Source organism: Corapipo altera, unplaced genomic scaffold (assembly GCF_003945725.1).
Source record: "Corapipo altera isolate COAL_440 unplaced genomic scaffold, ASM394572v1 62, whole genome shotgun sequence".
NCBI lineage: Eukaryota > Metazoa > Chordata > Aves > Passeriformes > Pipridae > Corapipo > Corapipo altera.
In genome coordinates, this window is record NW_020884894.1 from 9,974,777 (window position 1) to 9,990,138 (window position 15,362).

At 45.8% G+C, this 15,362-nt stretch overlaps 1 protein-coding gene across 1 annotated transcript in view; it reads left to right on the top strand.

Annotated features, from left to right (window-relative positions):
* NLRC5 (NLR family CARD domain containing 5) overlaps positions 1-15,362 on the top strand; it is a 38,712-nt gene that overhangs the window by 11,076 nt on the left and 12,274 nt on the right. Inside the window, exons 9-33 of the mRNA XM_027646521.1 lie at positions 63-146; positions 677-766; positions 1,624-1,674; positions 2,549-2,614; positions 3,326-3,409; positions 3,912-3,995; positions 4,396-4,485; positions 5,094-5,159; positions 5,562-5,639; positions 6,069-6,152; positions 6,372-6,455; positions 7,407-7,496; positions 7,623-7,670; positions 8,136-8,204; positions 8,890-8,973; positions 9,738-9,821; positions 10,721-10,810; positions 10,920-10,982; positions 11,515-11,598; positions 12,212-12,295; positions 12,860-12,949; positions 13,825-13,890; positions 14,392-14,475; positions 14,552-14,635; positions 15,240-15,326. Coding sequence (XP_027502322.1) covers positions 63-146; positions 677-766; positions 1,624-1,674; positions 2,549-2,614; positions 3,326-3,409; positions 3,912-3,995; positions 4,396-4,485; positions 5,094-5,159; positions 5,562-5,639; positions 6,069-6,152; positions 6,372-6,455; positions 7,407-7,496; positions 7,623-7,670; positions 8,136-8,204; positions 8,890-8,973; positions 9,738-9,821; positions 10,721-10,810; positions 10,920-10,982; positions 11,515-11,598; positions 12,212-12,295; positions 12,860-12,949; positions 13,825-13,890; positions 14,392-14,475; positions 14,552-14,635; positions 15,240-15,326 — 1,968 coding nt within the window. The remainder of the gene's footprint in view (positions 1-62; positions 147-676; positions 767-1,623; positions 1,675-2,548; positions 2,615-3,325; positions 3,410-3,911; positions 3,996-4,395; positions 4,486-5,093; positions 5,160-5,561; positions 5,640-6,068; positions 6,153-6,371; positions 6,456-7,406; positions 7,497-7,622; positions 7,671-8,135; positions 8,205-8,889; positions 8,974-9,737; positions 9,822-10,720; positions 10,811-10,919; positions 10,983-11,514; positions 11,599-12,211; positions 12,296-12,859; positions 12,950-13,824; positions 13,891-14,391; positions 14,476-14,551; positions 14,636-15,239; positions 15,327-15,362) is intronic.

Sequence of the window (15,362 nt, forward strand, 5' to 3'; positions counted from 1 at the left end):
CCCTCAAATCAACTGTTCATTCCCTGGGGGCCTGGGACACTGATGAGAATGAATCTGTGCAGCTTGCAGGACAATCGGATACGGGATCCAGAGGTGAAGAGGGTGATGGACCTGTTCTCCAGAATGGAAAATCTGAAGAAAATAGAGTGAGTGAAAAGTGGCTTAAACCTGTTGAAAATGGTAGCTGTGAGAACAAGCACAGGATTTGTAGAAGCAAGACCTTACGTTTCATGTTTAATGAGGTCCAAGAGGTAATGAAACAGAATGAACATGCAATTAAAGAATAAACCCTCAGAGGCTGGAAGGCTGTGTTTTGACCTCACTGCTTTAATATTCCATACTTAAATTGGATTTGTTGTAGCAGGAGTTTAACTGCACTGTGCATTGGTTATGTAATTACACAGGTGTGAAGTACATTCCCTAACTAACCCAAAATCAGTTAATGATCCTTCTGTTGCACATAAAGAGGTTATCCCTGATTCTAAATTCATGGGAGCTGTAGCTTGCAGAGAAAGGACTATGATCTGATAAAGCTTCTGTTGCAAAATTCAGGAGTTTTGAAGTAAAGAACGTGCGCTTCAGGTTGTTCAGGGTGCAGAGCAGAGGGCATTTGTGTAACAAAGGAGTGTGCTGTGGGATCCAGCAGCTGAGGTTACGTTTTTCCTCGTGTTCACAGTCTCAGCAACAACCACCTTTCCTTGAATGCTGTTCTCACTCTGGCAGAGGAAGTCGTCGCCTGTCAAAATGCCACTGAACTGTGTGTCAGGTACCAACACATGAGAGCTGTTACAAAAGCAAATAGGCTGTCCCTCTAGATGCTGACTTTTCAAATGGACACTGTTTTAAAGCTTAATTGCTGGCTAATCAGAGTGAACATAAATTTATTTGCCTCCTTTTTCTTTTCTATTGGAAACAAAATGTGAATTCACCTTATCATGTACTTCCTCTTTGTATTTTTTTTTTTAATAGGTCATTTTATCCTTGGTCTCTAAATTCATTTGTGGGCTGTGATATTTCTTCTTATATGACAGGATTTAAACTTGCTTTTAAGCTCTGCAATATATCAGCTAGGAAATTCTTTACCAACTAGCATAACCAGATAAGTTTATAAAAAACGTGTGGATTTAAGTAGCTCTAACTCTGTGTTCCTTTAAATTACAGGGTTTGGTGTTTTCATACGTCCAGAATGACAGAGAAAGGGTAGATTTTTTTTGAATCCTGGCTTTTATGGCTGTGTTATGTTCTAAGTTTAACAGGCCAAAGTAATCCCTGGTGTAACTCAAGTTACACACAGCTTTTTCTTACATCTCTTCCTGTCTACCAAACCCCTTTCCAAAAAAATTTCTGGTCTTGCAAAAAAAAAAAAAAGAATCCTGGCCCAATATTTTTAACTGTGTCACTCTCTCATCTGCACTGCAGCCCCAGTTCCACGTGTGGGGTGTCCTGGTGCCCCCTTAGCCACACGATTGCTCAACTGCTCACCCATGGCAATGTGCTGGCGTGGCAGATGTCAAGGCCCTCTTTAGCATCCAGGCAACAGATTTGGTCCTTACTGAGCACCTCTGCTAAACAAATGGCATCCTTCCACCCGTGCCCTAACGTTGGCTTGGATCTCTTTTTCAGGAGGGACACTGTGATTATTTATTTTTCTGGCCCATCTGGGAAAGTTCCAAGGTGAGAAACTGCCCTTGGGGTTGCGCTGTACTCGGGGTTATTCTGAGCCCAACCATCAGCTTGGTGTCACCATAAACCACCCCAGCAGCAGAACTGGTCGCCTCTGCCCTTGCATCTGGCAGAACTGGGTCCTCCTGAGCGAGGTGAAATGTAACCAAAATAGCTGGGTTTTGCACACACCCACCAGCCAGTTCCACAAGGGCAGTGCCCTAGTGCCTGTGCAAGCTTGAAGTGCCATGTGTCTGCTGCAAAACTGCTGAAAAACAGATGAACATGAGGAAGATGAAGGAGGATACCTTGCTCCTTCTTTGGCTGGCTCCCACACTCTCCTTTCTTATGCATACTTTTGAGGGAACGGTGGATTTGACTTTAATTAAGAACCTGTGAAATAATCTCTTGCTCCCTGACAGGGGACTCACTTTGCCCCGTGTTATGCAGACCTCAGGGGATCTCAGTGTTTTGCATTCATGTACCAGTTGATTCATCCTGGTCCTGAGTCAGCCAGAAATTGCTCCTGTTCAGATGCCTGAACAGTTCTTGTGCTCTTGTGGGCCACCTGGTGCAGGTCATATGTTTATCCCTTCCTGGCCCAATCCCACAAGGAGGCAAAACATCCTGCATCTTAATAGCACCTTTGAACTGGGCTCAGTTATCCAGTTGAATCAAATATACAATGAAATGTATATGTGGACATGTATATATGCTGCATCTCCCAATTAAACTCCTCTGGATTTCGGAAGCCACTTAACCTTGCATGGAGTGCTTGGACAGAACAAAAACCTTGTTGTTTCTGCCAGAAAATATTGACCAGCACCCAAGTCATCAGGTATTTCATGAAGGCATAATAAAGGCCAAATATTTTGCTTGTTTGCAGATCTTTGGATTTGAGGTCGGAAGAGAATAAGGAACATGTAATTCCAGCTAGACAAGTGAAGTTATGGTAAGAGAAGGCATTGAAAGTCCTGCTGGTGCATGTGATTTGCAGATCACAGGTACTACAGAAGGGCAAGAATAGCAGCTGTGTTGGTCCTTAAGGACAGAGGATATTTCCTCTTCTGAAAATGTTTGAATTACTGAGTCACTAAATGAAAATATCAATAGAAATCCCTATCTGGCCCAGCCAGTGACTTTATTTCTTGTGTGTTGGACTCTGCAGCCCTAGAGAGGCAGAGTTCCTTTGATAATGCCCATTTTGCCATATGTTCTACTGACTGCCAAAAGCATGAGCCACAGTTTTCTTTCTTGCCTGGGCTCCAGAGGAGTAGTGGTTTGCTGAAAGTAGAACTCAAGCACATTATCTGAAATCTCAAAGCTGGGAAATGGCCCTCCCTTGCCTCCTTCTCCTTCCCTCACCCCCCTGCACAATAGGGACAATTAGAGCCATCCCCTCCTCTGGGTTGGCACTGCCAGGCAGCTCTCACAGAAGGTGTTGCACTTGCACAGCTGTCTGGAAGTGCATCCCTGGGTACTCCTTTTGCAGCACTGGTCATGGGGAAACAGAGTAATATATACCCAGGGTTGTGTGGCAGAGCAGAGAGCAAAAGCTCCCTCTGCTGGTCCTGCTTCTATGTGCTGTCGTTTGGAGAGACACACACCAGAAATGCCTGGGTCGCCCATGCCCTCACTGCTCACTAACCCTCCCTGTTCACAGCCTGCAGGATCGCAGCCTGTCTCCCCAACATGCCACGGGCATCGCTGCCATTCTCCAGAGCTGCCCCTGCCTCTCTGAAGTGGAGTAAGTGCCACCTCTCCTTCCTGTTGAGGGGCTGTAGGTGGGTGGTGGGGAGCAGGGGATCATAGAATCACAGGCTGGTTTGGGTTGGAAAGGGCCTTAAAGATCATCTGGTTCTACCCCCTCACCATGGGCAAGGACACCTTCCACTAGACCAGGGATGTTACAGGTAGAGTAATATCAGAGGGCAGTCAGACATGACACCTGGCCCCCAGGAAAGGTCCCAGCACTCTTTGTCTAGTCACATTGGGTTCCTCTTTTGTATTCCTACATAGGTTTTCTAAAGTAAGATGTTTTGGGGGCTAAAACATGAATAATGTTTTCCTAGGGATAAAACTTCTCGTCTGGAGTTGATTCATGCAGAGATAACCAGGGAAGTTTGAGCTGGGACAGAACAACAATCCAGGCAAAAAAGCAATTCTAGGAAAGGGAAAGCAAGCAGATTTTGAGGGCTTTGTTGTTTATACTGTTCAAAACAGTCCCTACTAACTGGAAAATGCTTCAGTTTATCAGGTAACAAGCTTGGAGATGAAGGCTGCTGTTACCTGCTGGAAAGTCTCCCTCGGATATCAATTTCAAAGCAGTTGGAGTAAGTGTTGCCTTGTACAAAACCAACTTGCCCTCTTTCCTTGAGCCTGGCAAGGACTGTACAGGGATGCTGAGCATGGATAGAGGAGCCAAAAGGCTCACCCAGACCAGTGCTACAGCAGCAGCTCTTGAGGAAGGGTGAGACTCAGCCCATGAGATAATCCAGGCTGAAGGTGGTCACTTGCTCAGTGGCACACATGGAAACTGGTCCAAATGCATCCAAAGTGCTGAAGTGCTCTTTCATTAAAACCCCTTCCTAAGGAGCAGTGGTCCTGTGTGTTTTCCACCACGCCACTTCTGAAGTGAGATGAGTTCAATCACACAGCACACTGATGGCTGCTTCCACTTGGAACTCTGTGACTTCAGGGACCAGCTAATTGCCTTTTTTTTTTCTTTCTTAGTCTCAGTCAAAACCACCTCTCTGTCACTGGCATTTGCAGCCTGTTGAAGTCACTAAATACCTGCCAGAAGGTGATGGAGGTACAAGTCAGGTATGTAGGTCTTGAACCATTCCTGGAGTTAATCCCAATATACAAGTCTGACATTTCTGTTCTGAGGGTTTTGTTGAGTCACCTCTGAAGTGGGACAGGTGAAGAACGTGTCCCAAGGTGGTTACTAACACTGGCACTTGTTGATACATTGCTGTAAACTGATTTTATTGGAGCCATTGGCCAGAATTTGAGAGGGTACAGAAATGTGTGTCCCTTACTGTGTGGGGGCAGTTTTGGACAATTCCCTGCTCTCTGCCTTGGGAAGTTTTGGAGACAGGATCTCTGTAGAGCGTGGGAACTGGTGACACCTCCTGGAGCAGAACTGGAAGTTCTCTCTATTACTTTTGCTTGAGAACCCACTGGAGCTAAAGTATAACGATGTTGTCTGCTCTTCCTCTAACGATTCAGAGGAACTGGACTATCTGATATTGCATAGTTTGACCCAATCAGGATTTAAAGCTGATGGAGATAATTTTTTGCTTGCCTTTGGAGCATTTTAAGTGATTGGTGTCACCAAAGAGTTTTGCAGAACAAAACGAAACAGTCTTAAAACAAAAAGTTCTGTAAATAACCAAAATGTGACATTGATTGACTCTTCTTTTTCACAGCCTTCATCATAAGACTGCAGTGCTGAGGTTTACAGAAGACAGAGAGTTTTCTTCCCTTCCTCTAAGGTAGAGTGTGTGCACAAATGGTGATATTTTAGGATTTGCATGTTCCATTTAGTTATGAATAGTGAGAGTTAGTTATGTTATAGTTTTTAGTTGTAGTGTTACAGTTTAGTTAATTAGTTTAGCCAGCTCCATTTCGTTATGAATGGTCAGATTTTTGCACAGATGTGGACTCTGCACAAAACATGTTTAGGCAAAACCTGAATTTTCCATCAAACTGTAGCTTGGATGGAAATATATCTTTCCCCTTCTCCCCCATTGCCTGCTTGCTCAAATATTTGGTTAGAAAAGGAGAGCTTGCTATTAGCAAGACATGGGTGTGGGCTAGAGCCAGGGTAGCCCCAGGGGTGTGCCAAATCCTAAAGCATAAGTGTTTTACCTTTCCCTGGTTTTCTGCTCCCTTAGGGGAGAGACTGTGTTCTCTGCTGATGACCAAAAATACCAAGAGGAAAACCAGACACCTACCATCCTCCATAAAATAAGGTACCCTGGCGAATTTTCATCGTATTTTGTGCATGTCCCATCTCTGTACAGCTGATGTAAACTGCATCTCTGGATGGTGAATCACAAGAGAACTGGAAAATGCTGAGGAATCCCTCCAGTGCCAGTGGCTCGGGGTGCAGCTGCCATGTGAGCTGCAGGCTGTGCCCTGGGTTGGGGGGATTGGCTGGAGGAGCCGTGTCCTGGTGCCCACCCTGTGCCTAACAAAGGGCACAGGGACCTGCAGCGCCGGGCAGGGGGTAGCTACTCACCCAGAGGCTCTGCAGGAGCCAGTGAACAGTGAGATATTTCAAGGAGATTTTTTTATTTTCATTATTACCTCGTTTATTCTCTACTTTTCTGCAGGAGCGAAGTTTGCAATTTCGTTTGCAATCCTGCAAAACTGGTCGACTGATTTCTCTTTTCCCTTAGGCTGACAGACAGCAGCTTTAAAGGCAGTGACCTGGAGAATCTGTGTGCAGCCCTGAAGGAATGTGGCCACATCTCTGAGCTGGAGTGAGTCCTTCTTAACTCTGATGATCTATATCTGCAGTTTTTTGGGATACTGAGAAAATGCCACTTGTCTGTTCTGCAACGTTATAGAGAGTGTGGTAGAGCGTAGGTGATTAAGGTCCCTGTATCCTGCTTTCAGAGCTCTTGTTACTAAGAGCTGATGGTGCCTATTGTTTTCTTTTTTTCCTGTGAAAATGAAATGCCTTTTTTTTTAAATCCTAGCCTGTCAAATAATTGTCTGGGAGATGAGGGACTGTTGCAGCTCTTTCAGTGCCTCCCGAACATGAAAATGTTAAGTTCTCTCAAGTGAGTAGCTCCTATTTCTCCTTATTCATGGACTGGGTTTTGTGGAAGTATTGGTTGTGGAAGCATAGCCCACATTTGGAAAGGGCTCTTCAGGATCAGCTACTGTAATACTCTGTGTTGGGATTCACAGCGCTGCCTGGTTTGTCCCCATCTCTGGTCCAGAACAAATTGACTCCACCTGAAGCTTGGTTGAGATCAGTGCCTGAGAGTCTCTCTGCTCAGGTGGTTTTGTGTGAGGTGTCGCACCTGGTTTCTAAAACAGCCTGAGGTCTTTTGCAGGTCACTGAACTTTTCCCCTCCTGGTTCCTTATGGAGAGGGGGAGCAGTCCTTCCTCTCCCGAGGGGAACAACTTTGGCAGAGAAATACTGGGGAGCTGCAGATGGGGAGCTCCAGCTCCAGTGGTGGAGTCTGAATTCATCTGCAGTGGTGGCACAGGTTTACCTGAGTATTTCACCCACTGCAAATGCACCATACAGCACTGTGGCTTTAGGAGTACAGCACCATTCTGCTTTATTTAAAGAAATATTTATTGCTCCTGCAATAAATACTGCCCTCAAGCCTTCCAGTTCCTAAGAGTCTCACTAGAACAGGTTTTCCTGAGGGACAGTGGATTCTCCACCTTTGGAGGTGTTAGAAACCCAGCTGTACAATATCCTGAGCAGCTTGCTCTAGTCTAACCCTCCTCTGAGCAGGAGAGCTTGACTGGATCAGCTCTAGAGGTCCATTCCAACCTCAGTTATTCTGTGATTCTCTGAACTCTAAAAGTGAGGGATGAATTTAAAAAAACACTGGAGTGAGTTGTGTTTGCAGAACTGTAGTTGGAAATACAGGCAGAAGGTGGCAAAGAAGAAGTCTGAGAGAGCTGGACAAGGATCAATATCATTGTGTGATGTGATATAAATTGCCAGTATTTTGCTTGCAGCAACTGATTTCATCTCTTCTTCGTGTAGGTTTAATGGCAACCAGATCTCCCTGAACTCTGTGTTTTTCTTAGCTCAGTCCTTGGCTACGTTGGAACACATTAAAACAATGAGCCTCAGGTATGACCAGGAGTACTTTTCCTATTTTTTTTTCAATTCAGAACCTCAAGCTGTTGTTTTTTGAGGAGTGATACAGGAGCATGTGTCACCAAACTCCATGCTAATGGTGTTCTTTTCTGGTTGCAGCTTAGGACACATGCAGGTGGTTCATCTAACCTTTTGGGAAAGAGTCAGGTAAAATCATACCCACTCATCTAAGGCTTTCAAACCCCTCTTTATGAAATCTTAAACAGATGGTGCTGTGTGAGTCCCTGAGGCATGCCAATTAAAAGGTCACTTGGCTCCACACTCTAATCAGGGTGGGGGAAGCAGGATGAGCTGTTTCATGGCTCATGGATTGACAGCAGCTTGAGGCCAGCAGTGTCCAACTGCTGATCCAGGCTGCAGTCATCTCCCTGCTAGGCAAGGACAGAGCAAATGCCACTCAGCAGAGTGGGTGCAGAACTCTCTGGAGTCTGGAGGAGGGATAATAAGGCTCTTTTTCTTCTGGGAATGAGTAAAACTGGTTCTGGCAAATGGTGAGAAGAGGCAGATCAGAGTGTGAGGCCACTGCCACCACCTTACCCTATTCCTGGGGAGTCAGCCCCATGTAGGCAATAACATGAGCACAACTCATGGGCTAAACTGTTCTTTCCCCAGCAGTGCCAGCAGATGGAGAAGTGGTGTCCTGGCACATCCCAAGCACGAAGTGAAAGGACAATGTTTTTGGTATGGCTTCCTTTTGTCACTCAGGAGTATAGGGAGATGGCTGTAGGGATCTGTATCTTTAGTGCAGATATCTTTAGTGTACCTTTAGTGGGTGGAACAGACCCACCTCTCCAGCTGTGTCTCCTCACAGAGGCAAATAAATAGTGCATCTTTGGCTTGGCTAGGTTTGAGGGCATTGTCTTGCTTTCCTGCAGAGGAAGCTTCTACCCATAAATAATGAGATACAGATCTGTCTGGCTACTACATTCATCCCATGGAGACCTGCCAGTTTGTCACCCAAAGAGGTTTCTGTGATTTCCTTCTTGGAGAAGGACATAGGAGGCACCATTTCCAGCCTTTCTCTGGGATAGCTGAGACAGTGCTGAGCAGGGAAAGATGCTGTCCAGTCTCCTGGGGCAATTTAAGTACCAGTGATGTGGCTCTAGGGAGGCAACACCCAAAGTGATGTGGTATTTTGGTGGACAGGCTCTTTTGAATCAGCTCAGAGTAGATAAAATCATCTGGTTCTTTCAGATTTTTGACTTCTCAGTCCTGTATTGTGGGTAGCAAAATATATGTGGTAAAAGAGAGAGTGTTGCTATAGGCCTTGTCCTGGGATGTGAGGCTCTGGGATATGGAGGGAGTGTTGCTATACCATGGTCATGGGAAATGTTCAGCTCCTGAGTGCTTTGTCTCCTTCCTTCAGTCTCAGGGACTGCAGATTGGGTCCGGAGGACATGACCAGGCTGTGCCAGGTACTGGCTCAATGTCTCCAGCTGACAGAAATCGAGTAAGTGTTGTGCACTTGGCAGCCTGTCTGTCTGTCTGTCTGTCTGTCTCCCCAACCTGCAGATACAGAGTCAATATTCAGGGTGGCAGTTGGTGTAAATCAGCTTCCCTCTCACCACAGCCTCCCAGGAATCCCCGTAGAACTTGTCACAGATGCTTAGATAAAGTCACACTTTTTACTGTCCTGTTTCAAAGAGAGCTTGGCTTCACCTAAGTCTGCCATTTCAGTGTGTGAACACCCCAGAACACGTATGTGTTCCCATAGTCTGCCTCAATCCTGTGTCCAGAAACAAGTGTTGCCATCTATTTCTCAAGACCTTGGCTTGCAGGACAGCCAGAACAGGAGAACCTGGGCCACTAAGCCATGAACAGAACTCCTGATGGGCTGATCACTCCAGGAGCGAGCTGGGCACCAAGAAAATGAGAAAATTACTAGTCAGAACAAAAACTGAGTAATATCAAATAAAAATAACGTGACACACCTATTAGGTGCATGAAACATCAGTAGCATCATTTTATACATTTATGGTAATGGAAAAGTAAGATTCTTGAAACTGCAATGTTAATTGACTATGGAATATAGGGAAACACAAAGATTAACCTGTAAGGACTAAATCTTGCCCAGCTTTCATGGCATTTCTGGATGTGTCCTTTCTCAGAATTTGCCTGTAACAACATGTGTGTGCATGTCTATATAAATGTTATAGAAATTCTTACAGATTGTCCCAGTTTCTCTTGCATTTTGTTTCATTCCATGTTCTACAGTCTCTCTGGAAATTCATTGAGTGACCAGAGCATTGAGACATTACTGAGCTTCCTGCCATCCCTCCCTCATCTGACACTGCTGAGGTAATGTTTGGGGTCCCTGCTTTGATTACTGCCATGAAACACTGTTTTGGAAGTGTTAGTACCATTGCATATTTTAGGAGCATTAATCAGTAATTTTGGATGAACAAACTAGGCAAAGAAAACGCAGAAATGCTTTCAAACCCATTCCTGTCTTGTTTCTAGAAGTGAAGCAGCACAGAACCTTTTTTCTTTAATGACATTTAGCAGCGGGGGAAAAAAGGACAGGAGGAGAGATATCTACCCCAGGCACAGCATACCACATAACCCTCACTTAGCAGGTCCCATGGAACACGACTTCCAGCATCCATAACAGGTGTAGGAACTGTTGTTTGACACATGGTGACAGCACACCACCTGTTTGTGTGGTCAGCATCTCTCAGCTCTGCCCCTGAGTGGATCTGACATCCTGCCACTCTTGACACCAAAAGTGTTTTCTGGTGGCATATTGACCATTGAGGCTGGGAATTTAAGGCAGAGAAGTGCTATCAGGGGCTAGGGCACTCCACCATGTGGATAAAAAGCCCAGAAGGGGCTTGACCATCTTTTACAAGATGTAGCATGGAGGAGCTGCAGTGTCTTGAGAGACTGGATTTGCCCAGTCAGGAGGTTGCTTCCAGTCTGGGGTATCTCTATTCCAGTAACCCCAAAGAGGAGTTTTTCAGTGGAGCCCTTCGTGTACTCCCTTTGTAGTCAAAGGTGACTAAAGGAGATTCTCCTTTACTTAAAGGAATGCTCAGTGCCAGTGCTCAAACCTTTAGATCCTTACTCTCTGGTCCTGAATTAAATGGGACGGGTCCTATTGCATCTTGAAGTAAAGAATGGGAAAATTGGACCGTGTGTATTGGAGCTCTTCTTCTTAGGACCTGATTTCACTGTTTTTTCTTTCTCCTCCTTTTCAGCATTAGGCAAAACACATTGTCCCCACGTTGTGCTGTTTTACTCCTCAACTCCATCAACCTCTGTGAGCGGATCAGAATGGTGGATGTCCGGTAAGACACTCACACTGTTTGGAGTCCAGCAGCTCAGCTTTAAATTGACTACAAAGCTTGTCATCTTCGAAGAGCATTGCTGAAGGACTGTCTTTTGTGTCTGCTTCAGGTCAAGTGAAAAGGCCTTTTTGCATTTAGGAGCAAGCATGCAAAGCCAGAAGGCATCCTGCAGGTACTGGCATACAACACTTAGTGTAATTCACTTGTGGTTGGGTTGGAAACACTAGTGCAGGGAGGGAAATTTCCTCTTGTATTGAGAATTCATGGACTGGTAACCAAGGAACTTGGGCTAGTAACTGAAGCTTTGGGGCTCAATTCATGTGCCTAAGTGCAACCCCAAACCATTTGGATGCATGGGGATGGCAGAGGCCTGTGCCTTTCTCGAGTGGCCACTGGACTCCTCATGATCATCACAAGCACCTGAACTCAGTGCTAGTCTTTGCATTTCCCAAATGTGTACCTCAAATTGTGGGTGATAATCTCCACATGAACACCTGTGTGATGTGTGTGTCTAACACCTGTCTGCAACCTCTCTGGTGGGGATGGTTCCCGGGTGCCCTGGAAAGACTGTAACATGCCTCCAGTTCAGCGCCAAGGAGATGGCAAAAAATGTGAATGTTGCACAGAGACTGGTGCAGCTCTCAGTGCTCAGGCTGAGCCTGGTTGCTGACCATGCTCTGACTCTCCTGCTGTCTCACATGCAGGCTGACAGACTGTGCCATCGGGGAAGGGCAGGTAGAGGAGCTCTGCAGCATCCTGGAGCAGCATGGGTGGCTGGCAGAAGTGGAGTAAGTGGGGCTTGGGGTGTCACCATGACCTTGAGCCAACCTTGGGTTGGCATGGTTCAGTGTGGGTGTGTGTGCTCCTTCAGACTGTTCAGAAGTAAAATCAATTAGAAATAACACAGGTCCTTTAAATATATATATATTAAGAGGGCTTGAGCTGATGGGACAATTTCCTTGGGATTTTCACTCTGTGGCTGTTTTGGGGCATTTGTTGCTTTACCTGGGCTCTGTTCTGAGCTTGTGTTCAGAGCTTTTCATCTGAGCTTATGCATGAGGTAGTTTCATAAGCCAGTGGTTTGTTTTAAACAGACCATTATTGACCAAGGTGGGATCTAAGCCCAGGAAATTTGAGTTTTTCCTTCAAGGCTTCTCAGAGGAGCATTGCTGTTTAAAGGAAACGTGGAATTATGGAATGATTTGTGTTGGAAGGGACCTTTAAAGGCCATCTAGTCTAACGCTCTGTCACAAGCAGGGACATCTTCAACTAAATGAGGTTACTTAGAACTCTGTCCAACCAGGCCTTGAATATTTCCAGGGATGGGGCATCCCCCACCTCTCTAGGCAACCTGTTCCAAAGGCTGAGTTTTGGTTGGCCACATTGTTCTTCTGCTTTCAGTCTCTCCAGGAATCAGCTGGGAGATGAAGGCTTGAGGTGCCTTTTGGACCACTTGCATCGAGTGCCCGTTTCCTGTTCCCTCAAGTAAGAAAACACACTGTGAATCTGAGGTGTCCTGAGCAGAAAGGTGTTCGTGTGACCCCCTCACAAAGCTGCTTGTCATGCTTCTTGCCCTCTCCTGCCTTAGGAGGAAAGGTCTGAGTGAAGCCAGGGTGACTCAAAACCTGCTGAAGTAAGTAAAGGTCTTTTTATTAGTGTCAGCAGGAGGAAACAGGGACCAGAGTGGGGTGGTGTGACAGAAGTTGATCCGGTTTTCAGTTCATCACTTTTCCATGTATGTTGTCCTCTTGGAGTTACTCAAGACCCAGAGGTTCTCTGAGCTGAGCTGTGCCCTACACCAGCCTCTCCCCTTCCCTTTCTGGTGGGGTAGCAAATGCTGCCTCTGTATTGTAAGAGGCAAATAGTTGCTGTGTCCCCCAGGTCATCAGTGGTGTGTCTTGGAGGGGGTCAGTGCACTGAGCACAACCAAAGGGGCTCAACACCCCACAGACTGATCTGCCTACAGTGCCAGCTTGAATTTTGCTACTGTGGCCTGGGGACAGCCCTGACTCCCGACACCTAAAAAATCTGTCCTTCTCTTCTCTGCAGTCTCAGCCATAACAGGATTTCTCAGGATGGAGTTCTGCATCTCGTAAATGCCTTTGTCACCTCTGGAAACACCACTGAAGTTCAAGTCAGGTGAGTGTTTCTCTTCACTAGTTCCTGATGCTTCCTTGCTTATTTTCTTCTTAATTATTAAAAGTTTATGACCTTCAGTTAATCGTGACAAGTGACAGGTTTTCAACTACCTTTATGTACAAGTGCATGCAAAGCTTTTGTTTATGTCCATTTCTAATGGCAAAACATAACAGCCAATCAGAACTCTTTTTGCACAGGGCCACACCATTTTTGTGCACAGACACGCAGCTGTACCAATTATCATGTGTGTATCTCTTAAGGAACCTCTTCAGGGCAGGAGTCAGCATTTGCTTTCTAAAATTCACTTCAGTATATTGAGATTTCAGAATCTATGGAAAGAAATTTCCAGTGTTCTTTATTTGGATTTGCATCTTTATCTCCTTTCCTCTCAGGCAAAAATAGCCCATGGGCTCTGGGCCTGTTGCACTGGCATAAAGTGCTTTTCTCACAGATTCCAGTCACAGGGCTGGGCTGTTCTGCACATCTGACCTTATCAGTGTTTATGGTCATGGCACCAGTTGGTCCTGAACCAGTTTTAACCAGGGCACTTCCATTCATTCCTGCAGTTAAATGTGGGTGCTGAGTCTTTGGGCTGGACTGTTTTGAAGCTGATCAGTCTCCTGTTTTCCCTCTCCCCAGAGCTTGGCAGAGAGTGCAGGGACAGGAGGCAGACAAAACAGGACAGGTCAGGATTTCTTCTCCAAACACCAGTGCTACCTTATGCCAATTTATCATTAGTGAGACCTCATTGAAGCATTTCCCTGGGCTGGTTTATTGTAGGGAGGGGTGAGCTGGGCCAGGTAACTCTGTCGCTGCTGTGCTGGGTTGTATTGTTAAATCCCTCCAAATCTTACTCTCATTTCTCCTCTGTGCAGTTTGTGCCCCGAAGCAACTTTAATCCTCAAGCTGACAAGCAGAAATGAACCAAGAAAGATTTTGAGGTAATGTTACAGATTTTTGGTAGTGATTTCTTTGGCAAAGGTGGTGTCCTTTTCCTAGGTACAAGGCAGATGAAATCTCTTTTTGCCCCTAGCTCCTGGCATGGTGATATTTTACACTGATAGCTAATGGATTTCATTTGATGCACCTTCTGAGAAGTGCTTTCTCCTGCCACAGAGATTCCCACATCCCTTTCTCTCTCTGCTTTCCCTCTGACTGTTCCGCACCTGGGCACCTGTAGGTGTGCCTACAGTCCCTGTCACAGGACAGGGTGACACAAAAAGCTGCACCATTAGCATACAGGTATGCTCCACCAGAACATCTCATCAGGTGCTTTTGAAGTGTTGCCACAATCTTTTTTTGGAGACCCTGAAAGGTGTTCAAGGTGTTGGTGCCATGCTTCTTTCTCTGTGGGGGAAAGGCTGTGATGCCTGAGATTTCTGGCTCAAAAAGCCCTAACTGTTTGTGGTGAACTAAGGCTGTTCACTTTTTTATCCTTTCAGACTTGCAGAGTGCAACTTTCAGCCAGAGCACTTGGAAAAGTTGTTCTTGCTCCTGGAAAACTGCACTGACCTGATGGAGTACACGTGAGTTAATGGCTGCTTGGACCCATTTGGTTGGGCTCATTTGTGAGCTCTTCTTTATAGTGAGCTTTGGTTCTAGGTCCTCAAATAACAACGTGACAGTCCAAGCTGCAGAAAGACTTTTGCATTCCCTGAGGAAAGATTGGGGCTCTCTGAAAATCAGGTACTGTGTCACTGTGCTGTTTTAGATACTGATCTGAGGCTGGTCTGGTCATCTAAGATCTCCTTTCATCAGAAACAAAAGTGAACTGTGTTTTTCCCAAAGACAGCTAGCACTGGCCTTAGAAATTACCATGGCTGACTCTCAGTTTTTGGCATTTGGCCTTATATCCTTGATTCCTACTAAGCATCATGTAAAGCTCTGGCCATAATCTGTGCTGTGTCTCTGTAAACCACTACCTGCCTTACAAGGAAGGGTGATAATTCTGGTGAACAACATTCCCGCTGTGTCCTTGCCGGAGTATCCTCCAGTTTACCTGGGTAAGGAATTCTCCACTTCTCCCAAAATGTGTTATGTTAAAGCTCAGGGGCCAGGCTCCCCCTTATTGCTGCCAGTGGTGCACAGGCAGGAGGGAAGCTGATGTTTGTGTTCTCCTCTGGGCTGCTTCTGCCTGTTCCCGGTTTTCACCCTGTTTCCTGTGCAGACATTACTCTGCTAAGCAAAGCAACCCTCCCATGTATGTGAGAGTGTGGAGCACTCAGCTGGCAGAGATGGATCTGTGCATGTGAATAAAGCAGAGCTTTATGTTCTATACCCTGCTTTGCAGCATAGAGGAGCCATGGGTGTGCAAAGAAAGAGTCATGGACCTTCTCAAGCTGGCTCTCCAGGCCAGTGGAAACATTACTGAGATCACGTAAGTAACACCTCAAGTTCTGGGGTCTTTCAGGTA